General features: G+C 47.7%; 1 protein-coding gene across 5 annotated transcripts in view; it reads right to left on the reverse strand.

The window, feature by feature from the left end:
* Positions 1 to 15,766, reverse strand: part of DIXDC1 (DIX domain containing 1) — a 560,841-nt gene that overhangs the window by 347,036 nt on the left and 198,039 nt on the right. For all 5 annotated transcript variants that reach the window (XR_011274537.1, XM_069614294.1, XM_069614291.1 and 2 more), the window contains one exon: positions 9,937 to 10,062. Coding sequence is in view for 4 of the 5 variants with exons in the window: in XM_069614294.1 (XP_069470395.1) it covers positions 9,937 to 10,062 (126 nt within the window). In the remaining variant the exon portion in view is untranslated. The remainder of the gene's footprint in view (positions 1 to 9,936; positions 10,063 to 15,766) is intronic.

Consider the following 15,766-nt stretch of genomic DNA (forward strand, 5'->3'; position numbering starts at 1 on the left):
AGCACTGGCAAGTTCCCTGAAGGTATCTGGCTTGCAGGGACGGTTGGTGGGACACCAGAAAGGTGGGAAAGTGATAGAGGGCGGGTCAGGCACCTGCACCCAATAACAAATAGCCTCCTGGTTCATCTTTTTTGCGGCATTACCTGGCAGGGTAGTGAACCAGGTCTGCCAAAGAAAGGAGAAGAGAAAAGCCGGATTTGGGATCCACACAAGAAGACTGCAGAAATCTTTAAACCATCTTCTTCGTGACAGTACCTGGCAGGGTAGTGAACTAGACCTGCCAGAGCAGGAAGGAGAAGAAAGGTCAAAGGAAGAGAGACATTCCCCCTGGTGCTGTGAACTGTGATAAAAGAGCTTGAGAAAGGCCAGGGTAAGGGAGACATTCCCCCTGGTGTTCTGAACTGTGAAAGCAAGGCAAAAGAATGTGCAAACATGGCTAGCCAAGGAAGGCCAGGGGAAGGCAGTCATTCCCCTGGCATTGCAAAATAGTGAAACCAAGTGAAGAGAAGGTCCAGGGTAAGGGAGGCATTCCCCCTGGCTGTGTGGAAAAAAGAACTGGTACCCTGAAACAAGGAGAAGGGAGTCATTCTCCTTGTGGTAAGGTTTACAAACAGAGTCAAGCTAGTGCTCCAGGGGAAGGGAGTCATTCCCCCTGGAGAGAAGACATCATAAACTTGTAATACAAAGCTGGCAATCCTCTATGTTGAAGTACTGAAGTCAGGGGAAGGGAGTCATTCCTCCTGGTAATGAAAACCCAAAGGCCAAGATACAGAGAGAAGGGAGGCAGTCTCCAGGAATCCAATAGTGAAGAAGCAACTATGGCGACAGGGAATGTTGATGCTTGAACTCGAACTTTACCTTTGAATTGAGAACTTTACTGCATATTGACATTACAAAATGGCACTTTGTTTTGTACCTTGGGAAGGGATTGAGACCTGGGCAAGGGAGTCATTCCCTCAGGAAAAGATCCCACCAAAGAACTGGAACTCTGATCCTCTGTCCAGACGAAGGGAGCCATTCTTCTGGACCAAGAACATCCATTACTTCATTATTTTAATTATAAGTGCAAGGGGCAGAGATAGGTTTTTGACACAGGACGGTGGACGCTTCATTTACATGGACATCTTGACTCAGTCTCTAGTATTTTAGTTGAGGTAGGGAACCCCTCTTAGATTTAGGGAGATGTAGGTTTTATCTTTATTTCTGGTATTATAAACGTTTATGCCAACAACCATGCCACCTGTGTGTCAGCCGCCTACTTCTGCCCCCTTACACGCCACTCAAGCCAACCCCATGCTCAGACGCCAAATCCTATGCCCGAGGATGATGTGGGAACCCTGCATCGCAGACGGCAGCAGACCTGCCTGTGGCTGCTCAAGTTCTGATCCATGATCTGGGAATCGCCAAATCATGAATAATCAGCTGTCCCAAGGGTCTTGGCGTCCCTCCTGCACTTGTATGTCCTCACACACAACGACTGCCTCTGGAAACCACCAAATTGCAGCGCAAAACTGCTTTTCCGGTGACATGGCGTTGCTCTCCTGACTCAAGGTGTTACTTGCAAGCATTTTCTTCATTTAGATCTTTGCACCTGGGCTCCTACTTCATTATGAAGGGTCTTCTGTAGGATTTACACCACAGGAACTCCCAAAAGCTGCTCCATGGGGCAATGTAGCATAAGGTAACTCTTTCCTGACAAAGACTGACCCAAATCAGCATAACAGGGTCTCCCTTCGTCTCTTGAAACTTTTTGGGCTTGATCGGAAAGTTGTGTTGCTTACCTGTTACTACATTTTCTCTTATAAGAAAGACTCTACGGAACTCTGGAAACTACTCTTGAAGCTGTTTTACCTACTTCTTACCCTCTGGCATCTTTTATTTTACAAGGTTTTCCTAACTGTAGGCGTTGTGATTTTTCTTATGTGTTTTCCTATATAAAATATTTTTTTTAATAAAAGTATAGTGTGTGGACATTGTCTCATTTGGTATTAATGAAAAGTGTGTACTGTATCTGTTAACCGCCCTATTGTACGTACTGAGAGTTAGACCTGCACTGCTCTGCCATGATTACCACGCAGGCAGCCCGGTGAGCTCGAAGAAATCACTAACAGCACCTAAATCAGGAAGATAGACCTAAAGACCTTGACCACAGGACTTCAGATAAATATCCCTAACAGCTTCATCCTGGTGCCCCTGTAGACTTACTACTCTGCTCTCCATCACACTACGGAGGCTTGGAGATCTGTTTTTATATCTCGCCTCATGAACCCCAGTTATCCCAGGTGTTTGCAATTCGACAGGCTGAGCCTTCAAAAAGGTAGCAGCCATTTTGAAGTCAGGCAGATGAATCCTATGAGCTCTCTACCAAGTGTTCCCTGGTCTTTCTGGGCAGCTGCCGTGCCCCATCAATGGTATTAACCCCTCAGTGCTGCTTCCACATGTAACAGTAATTCAGCCTTGTTTCCATGTGCTGATTTCCACTGCTTTTTTGATGAATGTAGTGTGCATGGTTGCATCCTCTAGCACACATCTCTTTGGTGGATTTTCCCTGAAAACACATATTCTCCTCATTCAGGTGGAGTATCACAGTGGTATTCCCTACAGGGGTTCTTTTCTACTGCAGCACCCTCTGTCACACAACTGAAACTATGGATGGGCGTTATGGTAGGTTATGTCATGTTACTGGGAGGTGTAGCATGTACCACTGACATTTGCATGGTCTCCAGGAGCTCTGGTGGATCTGAACGATGGGGCGGGTTAGATTAGTTACGATAGAGAGGGAAAATGCAAGATAGCTTTGCTGATGTGTTGATGTGTTGATGCGTGCAGTTTACATGCACCCGGCTATTCTGCGCCGGTCTGCTTCTAGCTGCTGTATGTCAAGGGCATAGAACAGAGGGGGAAGCCGGGCGGTTATAGTTATGGTGGCTATGTTAACCATACCTGGTGTTTCACTGGTTTTCAGGCTTTGTTTTGCAACCATAATATCATTTTGTCGAAAGTTATTCCACAACATTTTGAAGACTTATTTAAAAAGTCAAAAAGTGCCTTCACCAGACGCTGTTTAATTGAACAGATATCATTCGGACTCACCAGCATTCCTCATACAACGGCATTAGATTTCATGTGTGCACCAAAGAACATGTTTATCCTTAAACCATTAAACATGTCATTTTTGGCACATGAATATCAAACTGGTCAGGAGCAGACTCACAGCGCCTAGAGGTAAAGTTAAGTCTGGGATCCCAGGAAGACTTAAGTGGACGCACAGCTTCTTTAAAGCTCACAATACTGCAGTGCTGGGGACTCTGTACACATCCCCTGTACCCGCTCCCCTGCTCCCAATGAATAAAACATGGCAGCCCTTTATCCCGTCAGCCAGGAGCCGCTCCGAGAGAAGCTGGCAGCATACATTATTTACACCGTGGGAGGCGAGGGAGCAGGCATCTTCTGCTCACACCTGCTGGCACGCAGGGGCATGATTATTGCATGAGCGAGACGGGCAATGTGGATAGCTTCCAAGTGGGGCCATCAGAGTTTGTGGGACCGCTTCCACAGCCGCCACCTGCTTTAGAGTTGCTCATAGGCTGCAGATTTTTATATTGTAATGTTATTGCTTTTGAACAAACATCACCTGGTAGGTTATGTTCCAAAGTCAACCTGCAGTTATGGACGAGAAACACAACATGTTATGAAGGTGAAAGGCAGGGACTTGTGGGATTGAATGGTCACTAAGAGTCTTTTAAATGAGGTGGGGTTTCATACATGCAATGTTGGCACGATCCATGCCAGGTTAGCTGCACTGAACCTATGAGATAATGTGTGATGCGTGCAGCGAGTGCTGTAACGAGAGGCATTGCGTAGTGTAGAGATGGGCCTATCTGGGGGTACAGGCATGTAGTGTAGGGCTCATTGTTTTTGTGCTTAGCTGGGTTTAGATGCAAGAAGTGTAGGGGGGATTTGTGTGCTTAGCTGGGGGTTGGATGTGTGGAGTGGAGTGATTATTGATCTTGTGCTTAGCTAAGCTTTGATATATGGAGGGTGGCGATGGCTGCTCTTCTGTTTGCATGTCTGTAGTGTAGGGATGAGTGCTCTTTCGGACGACGCCAAGGGTTAGATTATGGAGGGTGGGGATGGCTGCTCTTGTGCTTGCATGTCTGTAGCATAGGGATGAGTGCTCTTTTGGACGACGCCTAGGGTTAGATTATGGAGGGTGGGGATGGCTGCTCTTCTGTTTGCATGTCTGTAGCGTAGGGATGAGTGCTCTTTCGGACGACGCCAAGGGTTAGATTATGGAGGGTGGGGATGGCTGCTCTTGTGCTTGCATGTCTGTAGCATAGGGATGAGTGCTCTTTTGCATGCCTAGGGTTAGATTATGGAGGGTGGGGATGGCTGCTCTTGTGCTTGCATGTCTGCAGCGTAGGGATGCTTGCTCTTATGCACGCCTAGGGTTAGATTATGGAGGGTGAGGATAGCTGCTCTTGTGCTTGCATGTCTGCAGTGTAGGGATGAGTGCTCTTTTGCACGCCTAGGGTTAGATTATGGAGGGTGGGGATGGCTGCTCCTGTGCTTGCATGTCTGCAGAGTAGCGATGAGTGCTCTTTTGCATGCCTAGGGTTAGATTATGGAGGGTAGGAATGGCTGCTCCTGTGCTTTCATGTCTGCAGTGTAGGGATGAGTGCTCTTTTGCACGTCTAGGGTTAGATTATGGAGGGTAGGGGTGGCTGATCCCGTGCTTGCATGTCTGCAGTGTAGGGATGAGTGCTCTTTTGCATGCCTGAGGTTAGATTATGGAGGGTGGCGATGGCTGCTCTTGTGCTTGCATGTCTGCAGCGTAGGGATGATGGCTCTTTTGCATGCCTAGGGTTAGATAATGGCGTGTAGGGGTGGCTGATCCCGTGCTTGCATGTCTGCAGCGTAGGGATGAGTGCTCCTTTGCATGCCTAGGGTTAGATTATGGAGGGTGGGGATGGCTGCTCCTGTGCTTGCATGTCTGCAGTGTAGGGATGAGTGCTCTTTTGCATGCCTAGGATTAGATTATGGAGGGTAGGAATGGCTGCTCCTGTGCTTTCATGTCTGCAGTGTAGGGATGAGAGCTCTTTTGCATGCCTAGGGTTAGATTATGGAGGGTGGGGATGGCTGTTCCTGTTCTTGCATGTCTGCAGCGTAGGGATGCTTGCTCTTTTGCATGCCTGAGGTTAGATTATGGAGGGTGGCAATGGCTGCTGTTGTGCTTGCATATCTGCAGTGTAGGGATGAGTGCTCTTTTGCACACCTATGGTTAGATTATGGAGGGTGGGGGCTGCTCTTGTGCTTGCATGTCTGCAGTGTAGGGATGAGTGCTCTTTTGCACGCCTAGGGTTAGATTATGGATGGTGGGGATGGCTGCCCCTGTGCTTGCATGTCTGCAGTGTAGGGATGAGTGCACTTTTGCACGCCTAGGGTTAGATTATGCAGGGTGGGGATGGCAGCTCCTGTGCTTGCATGTCTGCAGTGTAGGGATGAGTGCTCTTTTGCATGCCTAGGGTTAGATAATGGGGGGTAGGGCTGGCAGCTCCTGTGCTTGCATGTCTGCAGCATAGGGATGCTTGCTCTTTTGCATGCCTGGGGTTAGATTATGGAGGGTAGGGGTGACAGCTCCTGTGCTTGCATGTCTGCAGCATAGGGATGAGTGCTCTTTGGCATGCCTAGGGTTAGTTTATGGAGGGTGGGGATGACTGCTCTTGTGCTTGCATGTCTGCAGCGTAGGGATGATGGCTCTTTTGCATGCCTAGGGTTAGATAATGGCGGGTAGGGGTGGCAGCTCCCGTGCTTGCATGTCTGCAGCGTAGGGATGAGTGCTCCTTTGCATGCCTAGGGTTAGATTATGGAGGGTGGGGATGGCTGCTCCTGTGCTTGCATGTCTGCAGTGTAGGGATGAGTGCTCTTTTGCATGCCTAGGATTAGATTATGGAGGGTAGGAATGGATGCTCCTGTGCTTTCATGTCTGCAGTGTAGGGATGAGAGCTCTTTTGCATGCCTAGGGTTAGATTATGGAGGGTGGGGATGGCTACTCCTGTTCTTGCAGGTCTGCAGCGTAGGGATGCTTGCTCTTTTCCATGCCCGAGGTTAGATTATGGAGGGTGGCAATGGCTGCTGTTGTGCTTGCATGTCTGCAGTGTAGGGATGAGTGCTCTTTTGCACACCTAGGGTTAGATTATGGAGGGTGGGGGGCTGCTCTTGTGCTTGCATGTCTGCAGTGTAGGGATAGGTGCTCTTTTGCACGCCTAGGGTTAGATTATGGAGGGTGGGGATGGCTGCCCCTGTGCTTGCATGTCTGCAGTGTAGGGATGAATGCTCTTTTGCACGCCTAGGGTTCGATTATGGAGGGTGGGGATGGCTGCTCTTGTTCTTGTATGTCTGCAGCGTAGGGATGCTTGCTCCTTTGCATGTCTGAGGTTAGAGTATGGAGGGTGGCGATGGCTGCTCTTGTGCTTGCATGTCTGCAGTGTAGGGATGAGTGCTCTTTTGCACACCTAGGGTTAGATTATGGAGGGTGGGGGGGCTGCTCTTGCGCTTGCATGTCTGCAGTGTAGGGATGAGTGCTCTTTTGCACGCCTAGTGTTAGATTATGGAGGGTGGGGATGGCTGCTCCTGTGCTTGCATGTCTGCAGTGTAGGGATGAGTGCTCTTTTGCATGGCTCCGGTTAGATTGTGGAGGGTAGGAATGGCTGCTACTGTGCTTTCATGTCTGCAGTGTAGGGATGAGTGCTCTTTTGCATGCGTAGGGTTAGATTGTGGAGGGTATGAATGGCTGCTCCTGTGCTTGCATGTCTGCAGTGTAGGGATGAGTGCTCTTTTGCATGCCTAGGGTTAGATAATGGAGGGTAGGGGTGGCAGCCCCTGTGCTTGCATCTCTGCAGTGTAGGGATGCTTGCTCTTTTGCATGCCTGGGGTTAGATTATGGAGGGTGGGGATGGCTGCTCTTGTGCTTGCATGTCTGCAGTGTAGGGATGCTTGCTCTTTTGCATGCCTGGGGTTAGATTATGGAGGGTGGGGATGGCTGCTCTTGTGCTTGCATGTCTGCAGTGTAGGGATGCTTGCTCTTTTGCATGCCTGGGGTTAGATTATGGAGGGTGGGGATGGCTGCTCTTGTGCTTGCATGTCTGCAGCGTAGGGATGAGTGCTCTTTTGCATGCCTAGTGTTAGACTATGGAGGGTGGGGATGGCTGCTCTTGTGCTTGCATGTCTGCAGCGTAGGGATGAGTGCTCTTTTGCATGCCTAGGGTTAGATAATGGAGGGTAGGGGTGGCAGCTCCTGTGCTTACATGTCTGCAGCGTAGGGATGCTTGCTCTTTTGCATGCCTGGGGTTAGATTATGGAGGGAAGGGGTGGCAGCTCCTGTGCTTCCATGTCTGCAGCGTAGGGATGAGTGCTCTTTGGCATGCCTAGGGTTAGATTTTGGAGGGTGGGGATGGCTGCTCTTGTGCTTGCATGTCTGCAGTGTAGGGATGAGTGCTCTTTTGCACACCTAGGGTTGGATTATGGAGGGTGGAGCGGGGGGGGGGCTGCTCTTGTGCTTGCATGTCTGCAGTGTAGGGATGAGTGCTCTTTTGCATGCCTGGGGTTAGATTATGGAGGGTGGGGATGGCTGCTCTTGTGCTTGCATGTCTGCAGTGTAGGGATGAGTGCTCTTTTGCACACCTAGGGTTAGATTATGGAAAGTGGGGGGCTGCTCTTGTGCTTGCATGTCTGCAGTGTAGGGATGAGTGCTCTTTTGCATGCCTAGGGTTAATAATAGAGGGTAGGGGTGGCAGCTCCTGTTCTTGCATGTCTGCATCGTAGGGATGCTTGCTCTTTTGCATGCCTGTGGTTAGATTATGGAGGGTGGGGATGGCTGCTCTTGTGCTTGCCTGTCTGCAGCATAGAGATGAGTGCTCTTTGGCATGCCTAGGGTTAGATCATGGAGGGTGGGGATGGCTGCTCTTGTGCTTGCATGTCTGCAGCGTAGAGATGAGTGCTCTTTGGCATGCCTAGGGTTAGATCATGGAGGGTGGGGATGGCTGCTCCTGTGCTTGCATGTCTGCAGCGTAGAGATGAGTGCTCTTTGGCACACCTAGGGTTAGATTATGGAGAGTGGGGGGCTGCTCTTGTGCTTGCATGTCTGCAGTGTAGGGATGAGTGCTCTTTTGCATGCCTAGTGTTAATAATAGAGGGTAGGGGTGGCAGCTCCTGTTCTTGCATGTCTGCAGCGTAGGGATGCTTGCTCTTTTGCATGCCTGTGGTTAGATTATGGAGGGTGGGGATGGCTGCTCATGTGCTTGCATGTCTGCAGCGTAGAGATGAGTGCTCTTTGGCATGCCTAGGGTTAGATCATGGAGGGTGGGGATGGCTGCTCCTGTGCTTGCATGTCTGCAGTGTAGGGATGAGTGCTCTTTTGCACGCCTGCGGTTAGATTATGGAGGGTGGGGATGGCTGCTCCTGTGCTTGCATGTCTGCAGCGTAGAGATGAGTGCTCTTTGGCACGCCTAGGGTTAGATTATGGAGGGTGGGGATGGCTGCTCCTGTGCTTGCATGTCTGCAGTGTAGGGATGAGTGCTCTTTTGCACGCCTGCGGTTAGATTATGGAGGGTGGGGATGGCTGCTCCTGTGCTTGCATGTCTGCAGTGTAGGGATGAGTGCTCTTTTGCATGCCTAGGGTTAGATTATGGAGGGTGGGGATGGCTGATCCTGTGCTTGCATGTCTGCAGTGTAAGGATAAGTGCTCTTTTGCACACCTAGGGTTAGATTATGGAGGGTGGGGGGGCTGCCCCTGTGCTTGGCTGCCTGCAGTGTAGGGGTGATTGCTGTTTTGCATACCTAGGGTTACATGTGTGGAGTGTAGGGATGAGTGCTCTTCTGTACGTCTAGGGTTAGATCATGGAGGGTGGGGATGGCTGCACCTGTGCTTGCCTGTCTGCAGTGTAGGGGTGAGTGCTCTTTTGCATGCCTAGGGTTAGATTATGGAGGGTGGGGATGGCTGATCCTGTGCTTGCATGTCTGCAGTGTAGGGATGAGTGCTCTTTTGCATGCCTGGGGTTAGATTATGGAGGGTAGGGGTGGCTGATCCTGTGCTTGCATGTCTGCAGTGTAGGGGTGAGTGCTCTTTTGCATGCCTGGGGTTAGACTATGGAGGGAGGGGATGGCTGCTATTGTGCTTGCATGTCTGCAGTGTAGGGATGAGTGCTCTTTTGCATGCCTAGGGTTAGAATATGGAGGGTGGGGATGGCTGATCCTGTGCTTGCATGTCTGCAGTGTAGGGGTGAGTGCTCTTCTGCATGCCTGGGGTTAGACTATGGAGGGTGGGGATGGCTGCCCCTGTGCTTGCCTGTCTGCAGTGTAGGGGTGATTGCTGTTTTGCATACCTAGGGTTACATGTGTGGAGTGTAGGGGTGATTGTTCTTGTGCTTAGCTGGGTTGGGTTGGAAGTACGCAGTATACGGTTGATTATTCTTGTGCTAAACTGAACTTTGACATATGCATTGTGTGGACGATTGCTCTTGAGCATAGGTGGGTTTACATATATGGAGTTTGTTTCTTTGTTTATTTATTTATAATGTGCTACGAACCCGGGGGTATCTGTGCGCAGTTTACAAGGATGTGCATTTTCTTGGTTTTACAATTGGCAATGCAGTAGTAAAACACGGCAAAGAGTGTAGGGCTAGTAGCCGTTGTGCTTAGTGGAGGTTTGTTTGTTGCGGCAGTTATAGATTGGCCACTCTGGTTTGTTTGTTGCGGCAGTTATAGATTGGCCACTCTGGTTTGTTTGTTGCGGCAGTTATAGATTGGCCACTCTGGTTTGTTTGTTGTGGCAGTTATAGATTGGCCACTCTGGTTTGTTTGTTGCGGCAGTTATAGATTGGCCACTCCGGTTTGTTTGTTGCGGCAGTTATAGATTGGCCACTCTGGAACACTCACCTTTTGCCGATGTTTGGTGCATGCAGATCTTCTTTGATGCCACAAACTGCAGAACCTTGTCCACATTTTCCCTCATTTCCTGCTGACTGCCGGGACTTGCTTGGATTCCGTTCAGCTTTTCTCCAGCTAGGACAAGAAGCATGCACAAGTTAACCAAACACCGCCTTTGGACCAACTTTAAGTCTCTTGTAAAAACGAAGACATACGTTTAATTAGGAATAAAAGTTGACTGCAGAAACATATTAAAGTAACTACTTTTCAGCCACACGAATGGGATGCCCCTCATTGGTTGGTGCCAGAGCAGGTACTCCGGCAACAGAATAAAATTACCTTAGACACTCCAGCTCAGAAGCATAAAAGAATTGCAGCACCACCATTGCTGCAAAACATTAGGTTTTGCACCAGACCGACAACATTCTGACTAAAAAAACAGGTTTTAACTACTTTCTTTTCAGAATAAGGTTGGCATAAACGCTTATGACTCGCGTTTAACTATAACAGAAATGGATGCTTCTTTTTTGGAACAAGCTTAAGTAACAGTGCCAAAATTGTTAAACCGGAGCTTGTCCAGGTTTCACAGGTCTTGCAAATTTTCAAAAATCCCACTGGTAATAAAGGGTGAGCTCCTTCCTTTAAATACTCGACCTAAGAGAAATACACTCGGCCCATGTTGATGGTTAACAAAATATGTGTGCACTGCCTGCTTTGTGTAAAATAGTGCATGTCACCATAATGTGAGGGGTCAGAAATGAAAGCCAGACACAAAGTTGACATGGTTTTGGTTAAATACTTTTATTTAACATAAAATGGGTTGGGAAAATGCCTCTATGACCCTGCTCTAAGAGGCATTTCCCTACCTATAACTAAAAACTAAGGATCTGTCAGAAATCAAAAACTGCCCTTGTGTCAAAAAAATCCTATCCTGACCCTCACACTACAAAGCAAATAATGAGGTGAGAAGGGAAATATCTTTAACACATAAATTAAAATAGAAACAGCTCCAATATAAAGGTTCTCCAATATAACACAATCTTAGTTCCAAAGGGCGGTTGCCTTCCACTGGATTCTTCAATGGTATGGCAATGTTTCTTGGTCTAACAGTTCTTTGTGTCTTTCTTGACCCACAACAATCCTGTTTGTTACAGAACTGCTTAGCTTTGGCATTTCTTCTTTTAAAAGGTTTCTTCTTTGTTCAATCAAACATTGTCCTTTCTTGGGACTTCTTGTAGGTTTGCAATTGCTTGGTATACTCCCCTGCCAGGACTTCCAATTTCCATATATTGATAACAGTCTCTCTTTACATCCAAAGTTGCATATCTTTTGCTTGCTTTGGTATTTCTATTTGTTTCAGTGTTCACTTTCAGTTTTCCCATATCTGCATTCCATGCTCTCATACATTGTTGGGGTTCATATTTGTACTCTACCTTTTTGACTCACAAGCAATCTTCTTATTGTTTCTGTCTATGCAGCTTTACAATATTCAAACTGTATTAGGCGTTGGCGCCAAAATGCCCCGAGGTCCCCACTTTGTTTGGGCTGACTCACCGGCTCTGTGTGTCGTCTTGGGTCCTGATCGCTCTTACGCAGCGTAGCTTTGCCGCTTGCCTTCCACTCTGGATGGCTTTGACGTTTCTCTGGTTTCTCTCGCGGCTCTGCTTCTGCACGCCTGCTTTCCTTCAGGTTCCGGTAAGGTTAACGTTGCTTCTTCCAGCTGACGAATGCCCAGGAATCTTCCTGTGGTTCCCGGCATCTCTGTGGAATGGCTTGCTCACACAACAATACTTTCCCTCCTTGCTGGAGAGCTCTTTCGCTCTGCCACACCGACTCATGCCTCCAGCTTCCACAGGCCTCTGAGGGAGATGCAACGTCCTCTCCTACATAACTGCGCCCAATAGCTTGTTTGCCCTCTTTAAATGTCCTGCACACTGATGCTTTCTGAAAACAACTAGCATGCTCATTGAGCTTGAGGCTCCTTTGCTCTGCATCATTTCCTTCATCCTCCACCTCCCAGTACTTAGGTGGTTGTGGGAATTTGAGTCCATTGATGTCAATTTATGCATAGTACTTGGAAAATCTCTCTCAATGGTTCCCTTTGAGAAAAAAAAAAACAGTTCTATACGAAGAGGAATTAGAACTGAAAAGGGTATTCTTGGAGCTTTTACTTTTTAGACCAGGGGTGGGAGTTCGACCTAAAGGGTGTTGGGAAGAGGTTTCTCTATTTTCCATGAAGGTGGGAACAGAAAAGTGCCAATAGGGCATTAGGGCATTGGTTATCAGGGGGTCTTTTCCATGGGCAGAGGGGCGATACCATGTTTCATCCAATGAAGCCATGACATCTGCCTGGTGGTTTTCTTCTCTCATGTAATCTTCCCTCATATAGCCGCCCTCAGGGTCAGGAACAGGTAGTGGCTCCCGTTCCCTGCCCACATTGGAGGAGGTCACTGCTGGGGAATATGTGATGCCTCCATTGGATCTATCACAATAACCACACTTCATGTTTGTGTGCAATGCTGCCAGGCATACACAGTCAAACATGTATTTGCCATTTATATTGTAAACACAGTTTGTTTTCAGTAAATGTCAAATAAAAGGTCAAACCTTCCATACTGGCCGGTCTTAACGTGTCCAATGAATACTTTCAGATATAGTGCTTTTGGAAAAAAGACGAAATACATTAAAAAATAAAATATGAACATCATTCACCCCTCCCCCTTTGACATTCTGTGGGCTGCTCCCTCTCAGTGCCCCTCCAGCCCAGATATATTAAAAATTGGGGAGGGATGAAAATAGAAATTTGGTGAGCGGGAGCTAAAACCAGCTCCTGGGTTTCAGGTATTACCCACTAAGCACGAGCTACTACAAAGAATGCGCAAATGTAACTTTCACATGATACACAAACTATAAAACCTTGTGTTGCCCTTATATATGATCCTTTCATTTTTGAATTTGAGGCATTTATAAATCGTGCACAAGGACAAACTTAATCGTACAGAGGCTCAGATAATATGTAGAGATACAAAGCAGAACCACCAAACAGTGTGAGGGGCCCTTTTTTCAGATGGGACCGCATTGGAAACCTGCAAAAGGAGCCTCTAACAGCCCTTTCTTTGAAAGAACAAGTAAGGTTCTTTCGATTGGATGTTCCTCCCACGTATTCCTCATCTCGGATAATTATCTTCCAGCTTCAGAAAGAAATGTCTCGACAGAGGGCGCTGTACGGTAGCATCAATGACTCAATGTCCCTCAAAGGCCTCCGTCTGATGGTCAACGTCATCCGCAGTATATGTTGCATGCGCAGCGCCCGTTGGCTTCAGTTCTTGTTTTTCCATGTTTAGAGGAATTAATAGTGCCTCTTTAGACTTAGAAGACTTCTAAGAGAGCGCGGAGTGTACAACACGTAAATTCTGTAGCTGGGAGGATTGGAAGGGGAGATGAGGAATACTTGGGAGGAACATCCAATCGAAAGAACGTTACCAGGGGGTAAGTAACTTGTTCTTCAGATGGATTGTGTCCTCTCACGTATTTCTCTTCTTTGATAGCCTCCCAAAGCAGTAATAGTCTTGGAGGAGGGAAACTAATTTAGTTCTGTCTTTAGCATTTAGCATGGACAGAGTGCAAGACAACTTTCCTGAAAGCTCCCTCTTGAGTGGAAGAAGTGTCCAGGAAGTAATGTTTCACAATGTTTGTACGGTAGACCATGTAGCTGCTGCACAAATGTATGTAATAGGTACTCTTCTCTGAAGAGCGGAAGGAGTAGCCATGCCCCTAGTTGCTCTTAAACCTTCTGGGGGATATTTACCAGCTAGTCTATAACATTCTTGAATAGCCAGAATAATCCTTCTGGATATAGTCAGTTTAGTTATAGCTAACCTCAATTCATGGCCTGTATATCCCATGAATAATTGGTAATACTGGCGAATTTTAGACATTCGCGAGATATAAAAATTGAGAGCCCTCCTCGAGTCCAGTCTATGTAACCTCTCCTTCTCCTTTCCATGATGAGGAGGAGGATAAAAAGTTGGTAAAACTATCTTTTGGGACAAATGAAAGTCAGAGACTATTTATGGCAGAAAAGAAGGTCTTACTTTAAGAATAACCTTATCCTTATGGAAGACTGTATGTGGAGGTTTACAAGACAGTGCTTGCAATTTGCTCACCCTGCGGGCAGATGTGATTGCGACTAGTAAAACAGTTTCTAGTGTCAATAGACTCAATGGACATGAATGCATCGGTTTAAAAAGAATGCATGTTAAGAATTTTAATACAAGATTTAAATCCCAAACAGGAACCTGAAAGGGAGTAGGAATCCTTTAAGAAACTGAATGATTAAAGGGATCTTAATGTATGAGGTTTCCTTCTGATGAGCGCTTGAAAATTCAAATCACTGCCAGATAACCTTTTATTGTTGTGATCTGGATCCCCAGATTTGTAAAATGCAGCAGAAAAGATAACACTGTGGGTGTATCGCACTGAAATGGATCCACATTCTTATCCCTACACCAGCTGCTGAACTTGTTCCAACAACACTGTATGACGATTTTGTTGCTGGCCTTCTGGCCGAAAGCAAAATCTCCATTGCGACTTCTGGGAGGTCCAAATCCTTGTACCTCACCCTCTCAGAAACCATGCGTGAAGGCTGAGTGTTTTGACGTCTGGATGGAGAATCAGACCCTCCTCTCGAGAGAGAAGCTCCTCCCTTTGTGGAAGACGTATTGGACGGCAGATGGACATGTCCAGAAGGTCCGGGTATCACATACTCCTGGCCCAATCAGGGGCAATTACGAACACGGATTTCCCGAACTTTCCCAACCTCCTGATCACGTGAGGAATGACGGGGACTAGAGGAAATGCGTACAGCAGTGGAAATTCCCAGTCCACTACAAACACGTCTCCTAGATCTCCTCTTGGGGGAAATTCCCTGGAGCAGAATAGCTTGCACTTCCGGTCGACACTGGTCGCAAACAGATCCACATGAGGGGTTCCTCAAAGGGTGAAGATCTTTTGAAGGACTTCGTGAGCTAGTTCCCATTCAAGGGAGACTGTGCTCTACCTGCTCAGAGCGGCCGCCGCTGTGTTCTCCTTTCCGGCTACAGTGAACTGCCCATAGGGAGATTCATTCTTGAACTGTACAGTACGAGAGCTGCATTGCCTCTCTGCACAGTGGTAGTGATCCTACATCTCCTCTCCTGTTGAGGTAGTTCATGGCCACTGTGTTATCCGTCATTATCAGGACATTCTTTACCTGTACAGAGGGCAAAAAGGCCTTCAGCGCTAGTCTGATTGCCCTCAGCTTCAAAAGGTTGATGTGTAGTTTGGACTCAGATGGAGACCAACGACCGCCGATTGCCAGATCATTACTATGTGCTCTCCAACCGTTGAGTGAAGCATTCATCACTACTGTTATCTCCGGCCATGGTTGCCAAAAGGGTTCTCCCTTCAGAATGTTGTCCTCGAAGGCCCACCACAGAAGGTCCTCTGCGACTCTGCTCAGGACCTAAAGGAGATCTGACATCCTGCCTGAGAGCCTCTGGCATGAGGAATATGCAGGATGCAAAGAGGCCTAGCAACCTCAAACAAATCAAAGGCCGGAAGACTATGGGAACTCTGAAATGTGGTGACCATCTGCAGAATGTGTTGAGCCCTCACCGCGGGTGGCAAGGCTTTTCCCGGGGAGCCATCCAGGACTGCTCAGATAAATTGGAGTCTTTGAGATGGTATCATATTTAACTTCTTGTAATTGAGGGAGAAGCCCAGTTTGTGGAGAAAGTGGCAAATCACGCTGAGATGATCCAGGGTCTGTTCTGGAGACAGAGCCCTGATCAGCCAATCA

This window comes from Ambystoma mexicanum, chromosome 9 (assembly GCF_040938575.1).
Source record: "Ambystoma mexicanum isolate Mex_15411 chromosome 9, UKY_AmexF1_1, whole genome shotgun sequence".
NCBI lineage: Eukaryota > Metazoa > Chordata > Amphibia > Caudata > Ambystomatidae > Ambystoma > Ambystoma mexicanum.